Here is an 18,412-nt window from a genome sequence, read left to right as displayed (position 1 = left end):
CCTGATCAGCTGTTCTTGAAATTAGGCACGGTGTACTAACGTTTACAGAGAAAGTCTTCGTGCCAATTTTCTGCTTCCTTCATGTACGCCTTCGTAAAATCGTCTTTACCACATTCTTTTACCACGAGAACAGAGACGTCATCACACTGGAAAAGCACTGATCTCGTTTTCTTGTACTCGTAATTAGCAACCTCTCAAGATATTAAAAAATACCAACTGGAAAGAGGCAATTGTTAAAGCAGACTATTTCACTTTTTTCTGAGCACACTACTTTGTCCTCCATTGGTGACTGTTCCAAACAACGTCCAAAAGGTAGACATTACGAAATCTTGCGGCGTTCTAACTGTGCAGTATCAAGGCCAAAATATGGAAGACCACCATCCGAGCAAAAGAAAGTCGCAGAAGCGCCGGTTCTCGGCTTCTGGGTTGCCAGCAAAGACTTCTGTGTCAAATGCGGAGCATGGGTTGGAGTCCAGGACTGACTTTCGAACAGTCGAAGATGGCAAGGGCTCCACTAAGGCAAGCTCCTCAAAGGATTCAGTGGCCACGGGAGCTGAGAAAGAGCCGGCTGACACGGTGGCCAAAAAAGCCCAGAGGTCGACAGCCAGTCATTCCGAAGCAAACTCCCGACCGCCACGGCGCAGGAAAAGCACCACCAAGTACAAGGGCCGCGCAATCAAAGTGACGGCTCTGCAAGAGGTATTTCCGGGTGCCAGAATGGTACACGCTTCTTCTTCCTATAGTTAGCGTAGATTAACTCGACTCACTGCGAGGTTTACTCTGTCATATAGTCAAGTGTTTAACATTCACACATCCTTTCGCGCATACCGTGCCCATTTGGTACTTCGCTGCCTGAAGATGCGCTCTTGAGGATATTCGTAGAGGCACTCAAATAAAAGGTACCCAGCTGAAACAGCGCCGATGTTAATCAGATTGTATGAAGATATGGATACGTCCTTTGCATTGCTCTGATTTGCTTATTATTTCCGTAATTAAGGAGAGTTGCAAGGAACCATTAAATATGTTAGAAAATTGTTGCCGGCCTTTTGGTGTTCGCTATCATGTGGCGCTATTTTTGATCCAAGCCTGTCAAGAATTTACATAAATAAGATAATTCTGTTGTTCAGTACAGTCTTTTCGGCGCTCTATAATGTAATCCTGGTACATTTATTCTTCGAATTCGTGCAATCATTATATTTTAGAGCGCAGCTTTTACGCCCCCGTTGCTGCGCTTAGTGTCGGCGTTCTTGGGCCTCCGTCCTTGGCATAACCGAGCCAACGAGTGCCCCAAAGGGTAACAGAGGGAATGCGGAGCGCAGCGGGGGATTAAAGAAGGCAATATAGAAAGGAGCGCGACGACGAAACCTGAGGAGGAGGGTATGGTGAAAGCGTCAGAAGTAAAGCATAGAGCCGCGCAAGACGGGCTCAGCGGCGACGACTGCTACAAGATGGCGCCAGAGTTGCGCGCCGTCGTCTGTTCACCAGTGACATACGCCGAGCGTGTTGAAACAAAGCTCTGCATGAGCGGAGGTGTCTTCAGCGGCTAGTGTGAATTGCGCCACCGCGTCACAAACGCGCTGCCTATCGCGGTTAGTGATGCAGTCGCGCCGCCCATCCCTCTGTTTTCAATGAGCAGCACGAGAGAGACTTTCCGCGCCCAGCAATATATCACGCAATCGAAGCACGTATAGAGATGTGCTCAAATTACGCATTAGGGAGTGTCGTAGTCGTCGGTGAATGTTTTGCAATTGCAAACGCCTACGTGCGAACACACTTTTGTCTTCAGAAAAACTTCTTACAGACCACCCGAAGATGATGAAAGAAAATAGAGAGCGCCATTTATTTATTACCGAAGTCTGCAGTAGCTTGATCTATTCAGTACTCCATGGAAGATTCCACACAGCGCAGCCACAGAAAATGGAACAAATGCCCGGCAACAAATTTGTGCACTCTGCACCTGGCTAGTTATGCCGTGTGCATATTTGTTATACACGCTGCTGAAAAATCTATCGGTATCTTTAAACTCCAAACCAGCCAACTCACTTTTCAGTACATCCTATTCTGCAGCTTTCTGTGCAACCGTCTAAACGGCCCAATGCCTCCATTTTCTAGGCTCCCAAAGATGGTCCGGTTGGCCATGACCAAGCGCCCAGCTCAGCTAGCAGCAACCCCGTCGCCAGGTCGGCTTGCCAACCAACGGCGGCCACAGCGATTCCGGCTCTTCCAAAGCACTCGGGTTTCGAAGGCTCGACTGGCCAGAGCCAGTCATCTCAGGTCAAGCCTTTGACCAGTTCTCTGGTGGTGGAGAAGCAGGACTTTCCAGAAAAAGTGCGTCTGTGCGAGGCCCCGGCCGCAGCCAAAGCGGATCCGGGCCTCGGGTCGCCCGTGGTACTTGTCAGCCAGGGGGACGCCTCGCAGCGCAAGTCATCCAGCGTCTTCACCACCGGTTTCACCGCAATGACGAGAATGGCAAGTACACTTCACATGTTCGCCTGCCTAGCTGCCACTAGAAAAACGTGGTTTTAGATGGCTCTTTTTTTAAGAATCCAATGGAGTTATACAGGGATTGCCAACTCTAATGCACTAAGATTTAAACATGTGCAAACGCCACGTAACTGGGCAGATCCATGGTAATATTGTTTGCCATGCATCACTTGGAGATACTCATATTTTGTCATTCCGCTTAGTTAGATAATTCATCTTAATTAATCTACTTCTCAAATATTATAACTATATGGAAAGTATGGATGAGAAAATTGTAGAGTAACGTGAAAAACTCCCGTTTAAGCTTTCTGTTGCTCAATTTGTGCTACATAAAAGTGTTTTCTGAGCGTGAAAGAAGCCCTCGAATAAACTCAAAGTGCCTACAGCTGCCTGTCGTGCGGGAGTTATCTGGACAGTTGCGCGGTGTCAGTATGTCTATTCAAATTTCATCTGTGCAGCGACCACAAGTCATCTGAACTTTCGATGATGTTTTAGTGTTGGCTGTTAAAGTTTGATGTTGTAAGACATGCAGTGGAATCAGTGTGGTCCTCTTGTAGCGCCTATTACACTACTTCAGAGGAACGCACTCAAACAGCAGGAGCTCCAAGAACCGCGGTGATGAGACATGAATTCAAAATTTCGACAAACCTGTGGACGATTGTCTGGAAAGGAGAAAAGTAACATAAAGGCGCGGTCAGGAATAAGCAGCATAGCCGAACACTGCCTCTAGCAATGGCCCCTGCAAAGATGTACGTTTTCTTTGGAAGGGCATCGTGTTTCGGGAGTAACTAATCATAGAAGCCATCTTTCAAAATTTTTTTCCGAGCAAGTGAGCAGGCGCAGTCACGAACGAGAGGAGACCACATGGTCAGCTATAAAGAAATCAGCGATTACTATCGGCTGGGAAGCAACCGTTACTGACGACCTGATCCCGAGCTAACCCGAGATCCCGAGCTAGGATAGGTTGCGGTCTGGTGCTTCCTGCAAACAAACATCTATCCTTACCCGGTGGCCTGCAGCAGGTTCTGTACCCAGGCAACACACTGATGAATGTAAGTAATAAATATGTAGGGCGGATCTGCCACATTATTCATGGGCATGCTCGAAGGGGCAGCTCCTTTCGCGGGGCCGCAAAATTCAAAACCGGCAGCAGTTGGAGACCCTGCTGGTTAGCTCAGACTAGCGAGGCCAGGTCTGGGCCATCCAGGTAGTCGAGGCAGCCGCTGACACTCAGGCGATGTCGGCCGCCTGCTAGGCGGAGGAAGGGGTCTTCCGCCCCCATGATCGATGGCATTGATAAAACATGCCTAGTGGGCATCTCATGGTAGCGGCCCAATTACTTAAGGCAGGAAACCCGTTCCAAATAGCGGGCAAGGTTTGAAATATGGAAGCCTATACAAACGTTCAAATTTTGGTGGCATTTTCGGCCAGTAAAAACCGATTTTTGTTGAAACGATTGCGGTGAATAGTATAATTCAGGGAATTTATACACTTCAGTTACTCAGCTTTCAGCTGGCAGTCGAAGCATATGAAACTGGTTCTTGCTTGCCGCAACGAATTGAAGTGATAGGTAGCCGCTCGGTAACAGATCGAGATCACTGTTACCACGAGCGCGAGTAAGCATGTTCGAAGCCGGCAGTGCGTTGCCTTATTTTATCACTTTGTGGCTACTTAATCTAGCCGTCTTTCGCCAGTTAGCATATCATGAATTGCAGGTCACTTAGTTAGGGTTCGTACTCAGGATATTTTTTCGGGGGGGGGGGGGGGCAACCCAAGATAACTTCTATGCGAATGAGGGGGGGAGTACTTTACTACTACAAATATAAATAACATCCGCCATTCGCCATAAAAACGCATAAACCAACAAAAGAGAAATGAAATAAGGTGTATGTTACAGGAATGCCTGTGCGATACACCTCTCCTTCACGTGGCAAACAACGAAGTAGGTCAAATGGTCTTGCGCAGGAATGAAGCGCTAGAAAAACACAGCCACGAGGCTTTATTCTGCACATTCCGCCATTTTCTTCGATGCGTTACGGAGCCGTGACTCAAGTAAGATGGCGCTGATGGCCGGATTTTGTTTTCGTAACGTGACGCAACTTGTTTTGCCTAAGAAACTGAAATGAAGGGACTGAACGTAATGTTCTCGGTAAAACAAAGCACTTTTTCTCCACAGTAAAAATAAAGCGGCTAGCTGAAAGCGCATGATTATTCTGTGGAAAACGCTTCTCACTTCCGTCGTCTGCTTTGTACAAGCCATCGCCTGCTTCATTTGCTAGGATGCGTGTCCCCGGGAAATGGAATGAGTCATCTTATGTTGGCGCCAACGCTCTTGTTTTCTTCCTTGAGACGACATACGTGACCTACCAGTGGTGATCCGCGCGCGTTCTATCTACGATTTCACTATCTCGTGAAACGTAAGTGACTCAGCCCGACTCGGCTGGCTGAGAAAGGCCGAATATCACCGACAGCGTTGCGTGCTCCAGAGATATCCGCTAGCGTGACGCAAGCGCCGGCGCTGCCATCTCTTGTTCACTTCGCTGCTTACTAGCACCACGGGAAGAAACTTCCAGGCGCCGCCTTACGTACATTTCTTTTCATAAATTAAAGAGACGCCGTTGTCATAACTTTTGATTGTGCGAAAAGACATTAATATTGAGAACATTACAAACACAGTAGTGAAAAGTTAACAACGTTGCAGAAAGTTTGCCGTGTTCAACCAATGTCATTTTGTATAAGCGCGTTGTTTTAAAAAATGATGGCCCAAAACACAAATGCCAACACCGCCCGAGAGCGATGCGAGTGCTATGAGCACGCGTTATGAACAAAAGATTTTCACGGTGCCAAATGACAGGGAAAATGTGGCGATACGCATTCCTCTCGGCCGCCATTGCATATGACTGCTCATTACTATGATTCGTGCCACTCGTCGCACCACAAATTATGGCGGAAAATCTCTGCAATGACGGCCCAGCGGAGCGTCACGCAATGTCAAATTGACGTTTACGAAACGGCCCTTCCTGTGACGCTCCCCATGGCATATTCCTTCAGCCAATCAGCAAGCTGTCATGGTGCATATCTTCGATCGCTACCACATATTAGCGAATTGCAGATGCATTGCACTGGCTTCTGTACGCTACCGCTCACTTTCCTTTTGAAGCGCTAACGTCGCAATATAGCGGCCAAGGACCAAAAAATGTATTAGTTGATAAAATTTGCAGCTCCACGTCACGTTTCGTCATCTTGATGAAAGCGCACAATTGCACAAATTTCAAGGCACGTGAACTCTTCACAACCAATCAGATAGTCACCATGGCGGATAATGGCGGCCGTGCAGCTGCCATGCGTGTCGAGAATAGCGCCCAAAACACAAAGTCAAAGTGTAAAATAAAGATTACTTCAGTAGAATACAACAAAAAAAAACAGCAGTTGGCAACCAAGGCACAAACCATGCGGAGTTGTGTTACTTCACCAGCCAATCACAGAAGCAAACAAAATCGTTGTCATGCGCCCGTCTTGAAATGGCGTCGTACTTGATACCTCCGGGGCGTCGTTGTTGAAGAGTCTTTCCATCGGCGGAAGCAATGAGGTGTGCGACAGACATGGACAACGTGTATGGAGTCTGAGCATTTAGCTCTTCAAAAGTCTGCGGTGCCGTTCATTTTACTGCGAAACCCGTTTTACTCATGAAACTTTACTGTCAACTGAAGCCAAACTTGATAATAGATAGCTGCAGCAAAACAATCATGTTATTTCAGTTCAATAAAGAATAGGCTTTCGCCATTGCACTCTAATAGGCAAAGCAAAAGGTATAAAATTACGCACTAATGACTTAATTTTTGCGGTTACCATTTTATTTGCGTAAAGGGAAAAGTTTGAAGTACGAATTATTTGCAGTCTCGCGGAGGAACAGTGGCTGGCGGTTATGAAGGCGTGGGTGGGGCTTCACTGCACATTTAATTTCTATTCGACTATAGCAGCCTTTTTTTTACTTAGCTCTAGAAAAATTACAGAAAAATATATATTTGGGGAACAATCACAGTTCTTTTGGATCCCTCGTTTATGCTCTATGAAGTGATGTGCCCCAACGGACTCGTATTGTTATTGAGACAGTTACCTAACGACGTGTGGCTGCCAGTCCCGTACAACCGCGTAGGGCGCCGGACGGTGCAATTCAAGACGTACTACGCCCACCACGGAAGGTTAGAAAAACACCTACATAAGTACAGCAGAGAAGTGGGTAGGTTAGGCGGCTCGAACGATAACTGTAGAAACGCCATTCAGAACACACAGAACTGTTCTCCACTTCCTTTTTCTGTTCTAGTTCCTTTCTAAATAGAAAAAAATGTTGATCCATAGAGATTTTTATAAACAAAGGTTCAATTTGTTAATTTTAGCTTTCCCTTCTTGTTTGGCTGTTGCCTTGGTGTCTCCCTTAGTAGATCGCCTCATTTCTCAACTCATTGCGCCTCTTGTTTCCAGTTGGCAACTTTGCACGAAAAGAGATCTACAATTAGGGAAAAGCCAGACGGCTTAACGGGTAACAGTCATATTGCCTATGAGTTTAAGGGCCATTGCAAGGTTTGATGATGGACGCTGTCTCGTATTATTTCATTTTCCACCTTATCTAACCCATATCGCAGGTATATAGTTCCGAGAATCTATCAGCGTCGTGGCGAGCCGTTACTCGAGGAAATAAGGAAGCAAAAGAAAAGGTTAAACGAGAAAAAACGTTTTCTCTGACCGAAACTCGTTCCACGTGCATACAGACAAGCTGACCACGAACTGAATCTATTTCCTGGTCCCTGGATATGTATAAACAAACAAAGGTTGAACTAACGAAGCAACAGCGATGCGCGCCCGTCGAAAAGACGGTGACAACTGCATTCATCCCGAGTTAATCGCGCGGGCCCCGAATCGATGAGGAAACTGGCCTTCAGGCCCCACAAGATGCCGATAACAACCGCCATCCAAAAGGAGTGAAAAAGACGGCTAAATGTTGATCGCCTAATAGCTGTCAAGTTTCATTGTTGATTTGGCGATTCCAAGGGGGGGCGGCCCCCCCCCCCCGGGCCCCCCTTTGGGTACGTGCCTGGCTCTTGGTTTGTTTCTTTTTATCTGCACCAACTTTTCGTACAAAATATAGGTGGCTGGTTTCGTGAGCATGTGAACGTGCTTTCAAACTTCTTTGCCACTTTTGGTATAATGTATTTTGGCCAGTAAAGCCAGATAACGTGTCTTGAATGTTATTTCTGTCTCAAGGTGAAGATTTATGAATATAATATTAAGAAATAACTTTGCCTCTCCGGATATGTCTTGGCAAATACGTGTTTGTGCGATTCCTGTGTGGCGTGATACGTACCAAAAAAGTGCGTCCAGGGTACATAATTAAAAGGCCCTGAAGTAGAAAAATCGCCAGCAGCCGCAGATGCAGTATTCGTATACAACAATATAGTTGAAGTATTTGACAGAGGGCGCTTGCATTACATCAAAGCAGGATTTTCGCGCACCTGATCTTGGGTGCAAATTAAGGCTGTCCGAATTGTTGGTCAACTTTGATTGCTTTATACCGACCGGTACGTCGAAACCTAAATATTCTATCCGCAACAAGCAGCGCACGTGACTTCTTATTTGAATCATCCTATATTGCTTCACAAAATTTCACAAATAATGCAGGTCTTCACATCTATTTACCGCGATGCACGCAGATGAGTATAGGAAATTATGCGAAAAGACAGGCATCGTGTTAACGTAGCCTGTCGTGTGAAAAGAGAGAAAAACTCCATCCAGCAATCCTTTTCGATTTATGCCGACAAACTTGTGCAAGAAGATATTGTTCTTGGCTATGATCACCACAGTTGCTATAGCATTCTGCTGTTCAATTCTTGACTCACTCTTTCTAAAGTCAGGTCACAGCACCACGATAGAAATAGTAGTGCAATTAAACTGTAATTCTATAATAATATTCTTCTATTCTAACTCTAACCTTTCAATTCTTGAAAAAAAAAAAAACATGAGCAAGGATCGGGTGGGTTTGCTAGAACTGTTCCTTTATCAGAATAGTTTACGATCCATATCAGTGCGGTTGTTTTGTACTGACGGTGCAAGTGCCAACTTAGCACCATTTATCATTTTCTCCACTTCCTGTCAATAAACGCTAATACTATCGTTCCTTGTGCGTCAGTAGCTCAATGGCAGCTGGGACTTTCATATTGTCTCGCTAATCCACAGATTCCTTCTTTTGCCATGGTGCTGCAGGACATGGCAATTTGGACCTTGAATTTCGCCCTATCAGTTTCCCGTACAGCTTATGGAGGTACACGAGGCGAGCAGGAGAAAATTTGAAGTAGTCCTGACATATGAGAAATATTTTATATGCAGTTTTATTACATTTTGTTTAATTATATACTTATTGTACCTCATTTGTTCTAATAATGATGTAATATACGTGCGAGTTGAGTTGTACTTAACACATTATGTTTGCGATGGTTGTCTTCAAAATTAGCACAGGTGTGAGCACTGCATGGCGGTTGGAATAGCATATAATTAAAGAATAGTGTGCAGAATAAAGAAAATTCAGGTGCTCAACGGCACAGCCGCCGTCAGGAGTTTAGGCGCCCAATGTTTTGGGAATAAGGTCACTTTCAATGCACCTGCAGCCGCAGGCCGTAAAACATCGCAACAGTATTGTTTACTTTAGACCAATACATGCTGCAAGTCTGAACACCCTGATTTGTGCCTAACGTGTAGAAATGCAAACTTCTTTTCAGATTCTCCGCTCCGTAAGCCCTTGATGCTGACAATACGTTCTGAACAGGACGTTGCGTTTTCGCTTATACCTGACGACAAGCGCCGAGCTCCTGATGATGGCGTGGCAAAGTGGTAGTATTTAGGCAAGCGAAAGCAACCTCACGACGCAAATGTAGCGACAGGCGCTCATCACGCTTTTTGTTTTGTCAAACTGAAGTTCAATGGGTAGTCAAAGTAAATTAATCTTACCGTACGATTCTGGACACACTGGATTGTAGCGCCCAGGTTCTGTGAAGATTCCATACAAATTCCATACTACTCATTTCGATTGACTTGTTTGCCTGTCTTACGCCCAACGAGTCTTTAGCAGTGAGAGGAGGTAGGCAGTTACTGATAGCGATGTAGCGGAGACCATGGTAGATGCGATTAATAATGCTGTATTACGTGAGTAGGCCGACTGGGATGATTACATGTAGTACACCAAGATGCCTACCATAAGTCTCGGTGGAAACAACTACAGAGCCCCGTCTATATATGAAAGTCATCTTAGAGTGCAACCGATATAAAGTTACAAGTTTATTAGTAGGACTTATCAACTATCTGTTATAAGCTATTGGGAAGAACACGGTGTACGAAGTTCTGTTGTATGTTAAATTACAACGTTATCACCGCTCCTAAAGCCAAGTGACAATATAAGTCCATCTTTCTCGTGCATAGTTCATTTCGTCTGGGTACTACGGCTTGTCCCACGAGCTATATATGGACACGTGTATTTATCTTCATCGGGCGACCACGTTTCACCGCCTAACAAATGTTATCGCACAGCGCAGGACGCGCATGTATCCAAAATTTCTGGAAAGTTATCGATGCTTCTATCCGCTTTCTGTTGTCGCCAGGCTTTATGTTCACTGATTTCATCGCCTGACGCGAATGGTGCAGAACTTTGTGGAAGGCACGCGGATCCCAACAATTAGTCTGGAACATTCGACGATTGATGTATAAAAGCCAAGGCGCTGGACCGTTGATCGGATTTTCGACGATCGCCGACTGTGTTCGCCGTTATCGTTGTGCTATAAGTGTAGCCTGTCTTGTGGGCACAGGTTCACCCAATAATAGTTTTGTCATTCACAGTATCGCTACTGTGTTCTTCAGCGTCACCACCACGTGACATCTGGTCGAGGTGCTTTTTGTTCATGTACCGGACACCCCCGACAAGCCGTGATCCAAGCCCGGACCGCAAAGAGAGCACCAACGTCGTTCCGGACCATCGAGCAAGCCGCCGTCTTGAATAGCTGCCCCCGGAGCACGGACTTCTACGTGACAAGAACAAGAAGATTGTGGCCAAGGCAACCCCAATGGCAGCCCCAGCGTCCCCCATCGTGCTGCAGCAGCCCAGGGAACCACTGACGTTCCGCGGTTCCACATTTGAGGACCTGGAAAGCTGGCTGGAAACGTATGAGAGGGTCGCTACGTTTAACAGCTGGAACAGTGACGACAAACTGCGACATGTCTTCTTCGCATTGGAAGACGCTGCTAGGACGTGGTTCGAGAACCGCGAAGCCACCTTGACGACCTGGGACCTGTTTCGAAGCGGCTTCCTGCAGACATTCGCAAGCGTCGTACGCCGAGAACGAGCCCAAGCGCTATTAGAATCCCGGGTGCAGCTACCTAATGAGACAACCGCGATCTTCACGGAGGAAATGAGCCGTCTATTCCGTCACGCCGACCCGGAAATGCCCGAGGAGAAGGAAGTCCGCCTACTCATGCGTGGTGTGAAAGAGGAACGTTTTGCCGGAATGGTACGAAGCCCACCGAAGACCGTCGACAAGTTTCTTCGCGAGGCCACCAGCATCGAGAAGACACTCGAGATGCAAAACCGGCAATTCGATCGCCGCACGAACTCCACAAACTACGCCGGGGTTCAATTACTGGCTACCAACGATCTACGCAGAACTATCAGAGCGGTCGTACGGGAGGAGCTGCCGAAGTTCTACCCAAGGTCGCAGTCCCAAGTGGATCCAATCGCTGAACTCGTCAAAGAAGAGGTTCAGCGATCGCTTGGAGTCCGTGAGGTGAAACCACGATCACTGCAACCTCCGCCGGAAGCGATGACCTACGCCGCTGTCGCCCACCATCAAGGTGCCCCTCCACGACAACGCCAGGGCCATGTAATGCCGCAATTCCGTCGTCCACCGCCGCCGCCAGCACGCCCACCCATCGCCCAGCGCAGCTACGCGAGGAAGACGGACATTTGGCGAGCCCCCGACCAGCGCGGGACTCGCCTGCATGTATCCGAAATTTCTGGAAAGTTATCGATGTTTCTATCCACTTTCTGTTGTCGCCGAACCTTATGTTCACTGATTTCATCACTTGACGCGAATGGTGTAGAACTTTGTGGAAGGCACGCGGTTCCCAACGATTAGTCTGGAACATTCGACGATTGATGTATAAAAGCCGACGCGCTTGACCCGTTGATCAGATTTTCGACGATCGCCGACCGTGTTCGCCGCTATCCTTGTGCTATAAGCGTAGCCTGTCTTGTGGGCAGAGGTTCGCCCAATAAAAGTTAGTTTTGTCGTTCTCAGTATTGTTACTGCGTTCTTCAACGTCACCACCACGTGACAATATATTTAAGTCTACTCCGATGACTTAAATTATGTTACGGAGCAAGAATAAATACCATTTGTAAAGACTGAACCATCACAGCTTCACGACCGGTTGGTTGGCGCAAGTTATGTGTGATACTGATAAGAGCGGCAGCGCCTCGTACAAAAATGACTTGTCACTTCTCGGTTTTCTTTTTCAGGGACACGAGTAACCCATAGATGCGTAATCCCTACCTTGCCAAACTGGTATCGACCTTTCAGGTGCCGGACGAGCGCAATGTTTGTGTATGTTTCTGGCGCTTTACATCGCAAGTCTTACTCCATTATCCAGCGAAAGTTTTTCACAATCACTTCGGTGGCTGCGCGGAATTGGCGGAAAAACATACCGCTTTCACCAAACGCGCTTTGAACGAGCACGCATACTTACGGTAAAGGGGCTCCTATTTTACGCAGGGCGAGAAACTGATCAACAAATTACAGCTCATTATGAAGTCATTATGAAGTTGTGTTCACGAGCTGCATTCTGCGCCCTGTGTTCCGTATTAAAGGGCCCCTCACCAGGCTTCATAGCAAATTTTGCTTATACATGGAAATTCGTTACGTGTCCTCAAGGGAGCGTTCTGCCACAAAATGTTTTCAAAGCGGCTCATTAATAGCCGAGATAGAAATATTTCAAGGCCGTGAACCCATAATTTCGGCAGGCGGGCTCCGCTGCCAAGCAAGACGCTCTATCCATTAACCCCGTCTAGCCCACGCAAGTGAAATCCCTTCCCTGCGTTCTCCCATTTCCGGACCTCGAGGATCCCATGACGCATACGTCTTCGGCCCAGCTTTGTTTTTTTTATTGCTATTTGCATTTTCTTTTCTTTGCGCAGCTGCGTTTTCGCTGATGGCGTGGCGCGCGAGCTGTTGTGTCTCGTTGCGCGCAGCGCACAGTTTTGCGTGCTGTGCACAAGGAAACATGAGTAATGGTATAATTCAGTGCTACACGAATACTGAGGCAGAACAAGCGCATCGCATAGCATGATCTGGAACACGGTAGAAAACGGCATAGTTTAGGCACCTGCGCACGTCACCGTACGATTGTGGGAACAAGCCGATGAAGTTGAAGTACCTCTCTTTTGCTTCGTTGCGAAGTAAAACAACAAACACGCAGACATTCCGTTTGTGTGTTTTATTATTTCTCTAAACTTCAATTGGTCAATTCAAGCAACAGATCGCACAGATTACAGATGTCTTGAATAAGTATCGATGTCACGTGTCACCACGAGCGACGTCACACTGCGGACACGACTATGTAGGGGCAGGGGCACGACCACGTCACCGTCCGGCTTGGTGCGCGGCGACCGCGAGAAGAAGGAAAAACGGCGTTCGGTTTGAAATTTCAGACCTTTCCGCACCGTGTAGCGATGTAAACCTTCGCAGACACGATCATTATCGCGCATTGTATGCTCTGCGCTTGTCAGCCTGGTGAGGGGCCCTTTAGGACAAAAAATATAGTTGTTTCTGTGCCACCGAGTTGTTTAGACATAAAAGAGAAATTCAGGTCAGAGCCATATTAACTGTCACATACCATAATTCCAAGAAAGAAAACTGAAACTGAACTTCATAATACTTGCAAGACAAACTTTGATGCATGCAATTCATTTCAATTTCTTCTCTGTTCGAGGGTACAAATATGCTGTTCAAATCCTAAACACTGTTTAGTTATACAACAATTCCTAAGAATTTTGTCGTCCAACATGTGCTCCTATTCGTCATGCGCATTTTCTCCGTCATATACATAATCGAAACATAACTAGGGCAAATGGTTAATCATTTCAAAGTTACACTGTATTCTCCACATCTAGGGTAATGCCATAGACCATTGATAACGCAAAAATCATACGATCCTGTGTTTGCATAAGCTTACTGGCTATAAGCCCATGAATTTAACATTTCAAATATATTGCACGGCTTTGTGTTTTCGCAGCATATTTCATCCACTGCATTTGTAAAACAATGCAAGTTTTTTTTTTAATTTTCAGCGCATGAGCCTGCCAGTACGAAAGGGATTTCTTTTCAGAGGTAATGTGCTATCGCGATATAAGTTTCAAGAGCTCTTCGATTAGGTTATCATTTCACTGAGGAAGACGAGAGAGTTTCATGCACAGACAAAATAGAAAGCGTCATGCGGGCCCCACTTGGCTGCCTCCAGGACGTTCGTTAATAAAACGGAGGCAGCCTCACCCGTCCGCTTTTGCAATAATATCCCTCCCTGTCCACCGCAGCGTCATCGGCGCATTTTAGTGTGGAATAAACGTGGGTTCATTTATTCATTCAGACAAAATAAGCGGCTAATAGTGACAGCTTATTAGTTACTTCGAAAGGAAAAACTTAGTTAGCTATGTAGTGCTTAACAATGTAGCTTTAATGCTCAGTGGCTATGGTGTTAGGCTGCTGAGCACGAGGTCGCGGGATCGAATCCCGGCCACGGCGGCCGCATTTCGATGGGGGCGAAATGCGAAAACACCCGTGTACTTAGATTTAGGTGCACGTTAAAGAACCCCAGGTGGTCAAAATTTCCGGAGTCCCCCACTACGGCGTGCCTCATAATCAGAAAGTGGTTTTGGCACGTAAAACCCCATATATTAATTAATTATTAATTAAATGTAGCTTTAACGAATGCATGTTTTGTAATCATCGTTGGGCAGGAGCAATTGGAGATCGCTGAGAGAGGCCTTCCTACGGCAGTGCGCATAAAAATATGCCGCTGATCATGCTGATCTTGATACATCACCGAAGGTGACCGCGCTTCATCCAAGAAATACCTTTCATAGTTTAATAATGTATTTAATTAAGCTATCCACACTCAAATGAATTACAGAAAGAAGGGGTTGAGCATGATAAAGAAATAATGCAATGCTTCAACAGTAACTTTCTTTGATAAAAATTTTAGCTAATGGTAAATGAAAAAAGAAACTCATACACAGCATTATTTGCCCACTTCAGGTGTTTTGAATCTATCTATCTATCTATCTATCTATCTATCTATCTATCTATCTATCTATCTATCTATCTATCTATCTATCTATCTATCTATCTATCTATCTATCTATCTATCTATCTATCTATCTATCTATCTATCTATCTATCTGTGCGTGCGTGCGTGTGTGCGTGTGTGTATGTGTGTGTATATGTGTATGTGTGTGTATATGTGTATGTGTGTATGTGTATGTGTGTGTGTGTGTGTGTGTGTGTGTATGTGTGTGTGTGTGTGTGTGTGTGTGTGTGTGTGTGTGTGTGTGTGTGTGTGTGTGTGTGTGTGTTTAGACTCTTCTGCCGACACGGTGGTCCACGTTGTCTGCCATGTTGGTCCACTATGTATGTGATAATCACTGTGGGGCCGTCATGGTTGTTCAATCGTCGTCATTCAAGCTTTGTTATCTGACTCTCGTCATGCCATTGTCGTCACGTCTTTTACGCCGACTCAGCGGGCCCTGTTGTATATTATCTTGGGACACTAGGCATGTGTTTGTGTTGGTGATGCCGTCGTGTTCGTTGCAATATCGCCATTCCAACTTCATGAACCACCTCCCGTCACGCCATCGTAGTCATCCCACCATCGTGAGACCATCGTCATCATGGAGGCTTCATGACACAGTCGCCGTTACGCCAGTGTTGTCATACATTCGTGTTGTCATACATGCAGTCGTCATGCATTCGTCCTGATACCGCGGTCGATTTATCGATGTCATTCTAACATCGTCATCCAACTCTCACCATGCCGCCTTGTCATGCTATGTCGTCATGCCATCGCCGACACGCTGTCGCTTTACCATTATTTCTTCAGTGACGTCATCCTATCATCATTTTGCCGTCGTCGTGAGACTGCCTTCGTCGTTCTATCGACATGAATCCGTCTATGTTTTTATCTTAATTGTGCTGTCATCATTCAATCGCGATCATGTCGCGCCGCTGTCATGCCGTTGTGTTCAAACAGCCGCTATCATACATCCGTCGTCATATCGTCATCGCCATGCCATCCTCATCGTGCCTTGTCTTCATTCCAGCTTTGTCATCCGAATGTCTCCATACCACCGTTGTCACTCCATCACTGTCGTACACTCATCGTCCTCCAATTGTCCTCATCTGGCCTGCGGTGTACCGCAGCAATCAGCAATCTTTCACCACCCTCTGAAATAATGCTTTAAGTGCGCTGCAGATGATGTGTAAATTAAGGATAAAGAATGAAGTAAAAGCAATCTATGACACCCACATACCTTTACATTGGTAAGCGTTTATTTCCATGCACAATTTATTACACCAATTAATCAGAGCGTGATGGTCAGATAGGACTCTATTGATAATATCTCCATTTTTTTATTTGCCTATAGATAATTCTATGATCAGTCAACAGATAAACGCTACAGAATTTTACCTAATCGTCCTATGGTGTCATGCTTAGAAAATTGAAGCCCAACTTGCTTGAGTGGCGGGCACACGAATCAAAATAGACGGAAACGTAATAATTGAAAATACTTCGGAATATAAACTTGTGGTTAGGACTTACCACGCGCCACCATTCCTTCTCTTATAACCGCCTTATTTCGTATTTCAAACAAAACGATTGTTGACAGACACTGTAAATACTGTGCTATCTTCAGGTAAATTAGCGCCTCAGTGGCTATGGTGTCGGGCTGCTGAGCACGATGTCGCGGTATCGAATCTCGGCCGCGGCGGCCGCATTTCGATGGGGGCAAAAACACCCGTGTACTTAGATTTAGGTGCACGTTAAAGAACCCCAGGTGGTCGAAATTTCCGGAGTCCTCCACTACGGCGTGCCTCATAATTAGAAAGTGGTTTTGGCACGCAAAACCCCATAATTTATTTTTTAGCGCCTGAATCGATCGCTGTACCATTGGTGGATGCTGGTTACAGCAGCATAGCGAAAGCAAGTAGCAGTTGCTTTTCGGCAGCACCAACTCAGCACCAATTCTCAGGGGTAATTATCATCTTCGCAGAAAGTGATAAATGCTGCTTTTTCGCTATTTTTCATACGTAATGCGATGCACGTAGTAGGCATATCCATTGTCCTTGGTCAGCTTAATTAGGCGAGCACTTGATACATTTAGAAATAGCGCAGGTTGTTTCAGACGTGCGTCAAATTTCTATTTGTGTAGGTTAGTTACAGCGTTATTCAAGCGTTATTCACTCATGTCAGTTAACTACAGCGCTATGCGAGCGTTAAACTCATGTTCTTAGGCGTCTTGGGAGAACAAGATGTGACACTGGCATTCAGTGGGGAGCAAATTGGGTTCAAGTGATCCTACTTTGCAAAATCATACGCAGGCAAAGTTTTAAGCTGTATGTTAATATTACTGAAAATTGAAATTCTTACTGCAACTACTCGACAGAAACAGGTTGGCTCGAAATTTTGCTGTATTTTGTAAGGTCGCATACCGTCTGTGCGTTTCTTGGAATGTCAGGGTGCAGCTTGATAATATTTCAGCCATATATTAAGGATCATTCGAGAAGAACAGAAGGTCTCTAACGCAACTTCCAGAGCTGGGTTTTGCAGTTTTGTGGTGCATACTGATGTAGCGTCTTCAGAATTATTTTTTCAAACAGTTAGAGAATTACAGGAGCAGGCATTTAGTAATTTTTAGACAAACCGACGCTCTTCCAAATGACATCCCCGCCTTTTCCCTTTCTTTTCTCCTGTTCCTTCCCAAGCAGCTTTACAAACACACCCTCCCAAAAATATGTTATTCTAACGCAAACCTAAGGGAAAGATCTAGCTTGGGGCTACATGGCAAACATGGCAAATCGGCAATTGTTTTCCAGAGCAATTCCTGCACCTAATCTGATGTTAAATCAAAAGGAAAAAGTTAGAATGTAATGATTTCAGAAAAAATATATTTCATTAATACTGGGTACTCTCTTACGTAATATTTTTTAAATCACAAAATTTTATTAAACAAAACTTGACGTATAAACCTCCGTACTTCTGTAACTAAAAATGATGATGTGATTCTGTAAAGTGGACTTAATAATATGTGTAAAGTGCGCAGCAATGATATAACTCTTTCCGCAGACGAAGAAGAAACGAAAAACTTTATACAGTATTTACAGATAGTGGGTGGTAGCGTACCGGTAGCAGTAGGAGCGCATCAGACCGACTGGGATGCTGTATACGCGACTCAGGTATAACCATGGGCCGGTTCTTCATTAAATCCCTTCGGTGAGACCTCGTCGGCCGGAACCAGTTTGGGCGAGTTCTCATCGGCAGGTACCAGGCGGGGCAGGGTGACGACCTCGCCCGCGTCGAATTCTTGATTCGTCGCGGAGACGTGGGAGCTCTCGTCACCTCGTGGTAGCCACGTGGTGCATGTAGTATAGCAGCTCCCGTCGCCTGGTGGTCGCCACGTGGTGCTCGTTGTATGGCACAACAAGCGGTACTGTCAACCGCACACGCATACACCCATCCTTCTCGTATTTCCTTGAATGATTCAGTTCTTACTTATAATTGGCATGCGGTGCGCGTACCGCCTGCCCTTCGAAAAGGCGATCGCCTGAATGTTGAAAATTGC

At 45.8% G+C, this 18,412-nt stretch overlaps 1 protein-coding gene across 4 annotated transcripts in view; it reads left to right on the top strand.

Moving 5' to 3' along the window:
• LOC135913829 (endothelin-converting enzyme 1-like) overlaps positions 1-18,412 on the top strand; it is a 192,283-nt gene that overhangs the window by 147,278 nt on the left and 26,593 nt on the right. For 3 of the 4 annotated variants that reach the window (XM_070538342.1, XM_070538343.1, XM_070538341.1), the window contains exons 3-4: positions 352-699; positions 2,113-2,469. In XM_070538342.1, coding sequence (XP_070394443.1) covers positions 367-699; positions 2,113-2,469 — 690 coding nt within the window. In that variant the 5' untranslated portion in view covers positions 352-366. Of the gene's footprint in view, positions 1-263; positions 700-2,112; positions 2,470-18,412 lie in introns of all 4 variants that reach the window. The other variant, XM_070538340.1, reaches the window with a different exon arrangement.

The sequence above is a fragment of the Dermacentor albipictus genome, chromosome 5 (genome assembly GCF_038994185.2).
Source record: "Dermacentor albipictus isolate Rhodes 1998 colony chromosome 5, USDA_Dalb.pri_finalv2, whole genome shotgun sequence".
NCBI classification, from domain to species: Eukaryota; Metazoa; Arthropoda; class Arachnida; order Ixodida; family Ixodidae; genus Dermacentor; species Dermacentor albipictus.
The sequence above is the reverse complement of the archived record's forward strand: the minus strand, read 5'-3'. Positions and strand labels throughout refer to the sequence as shown.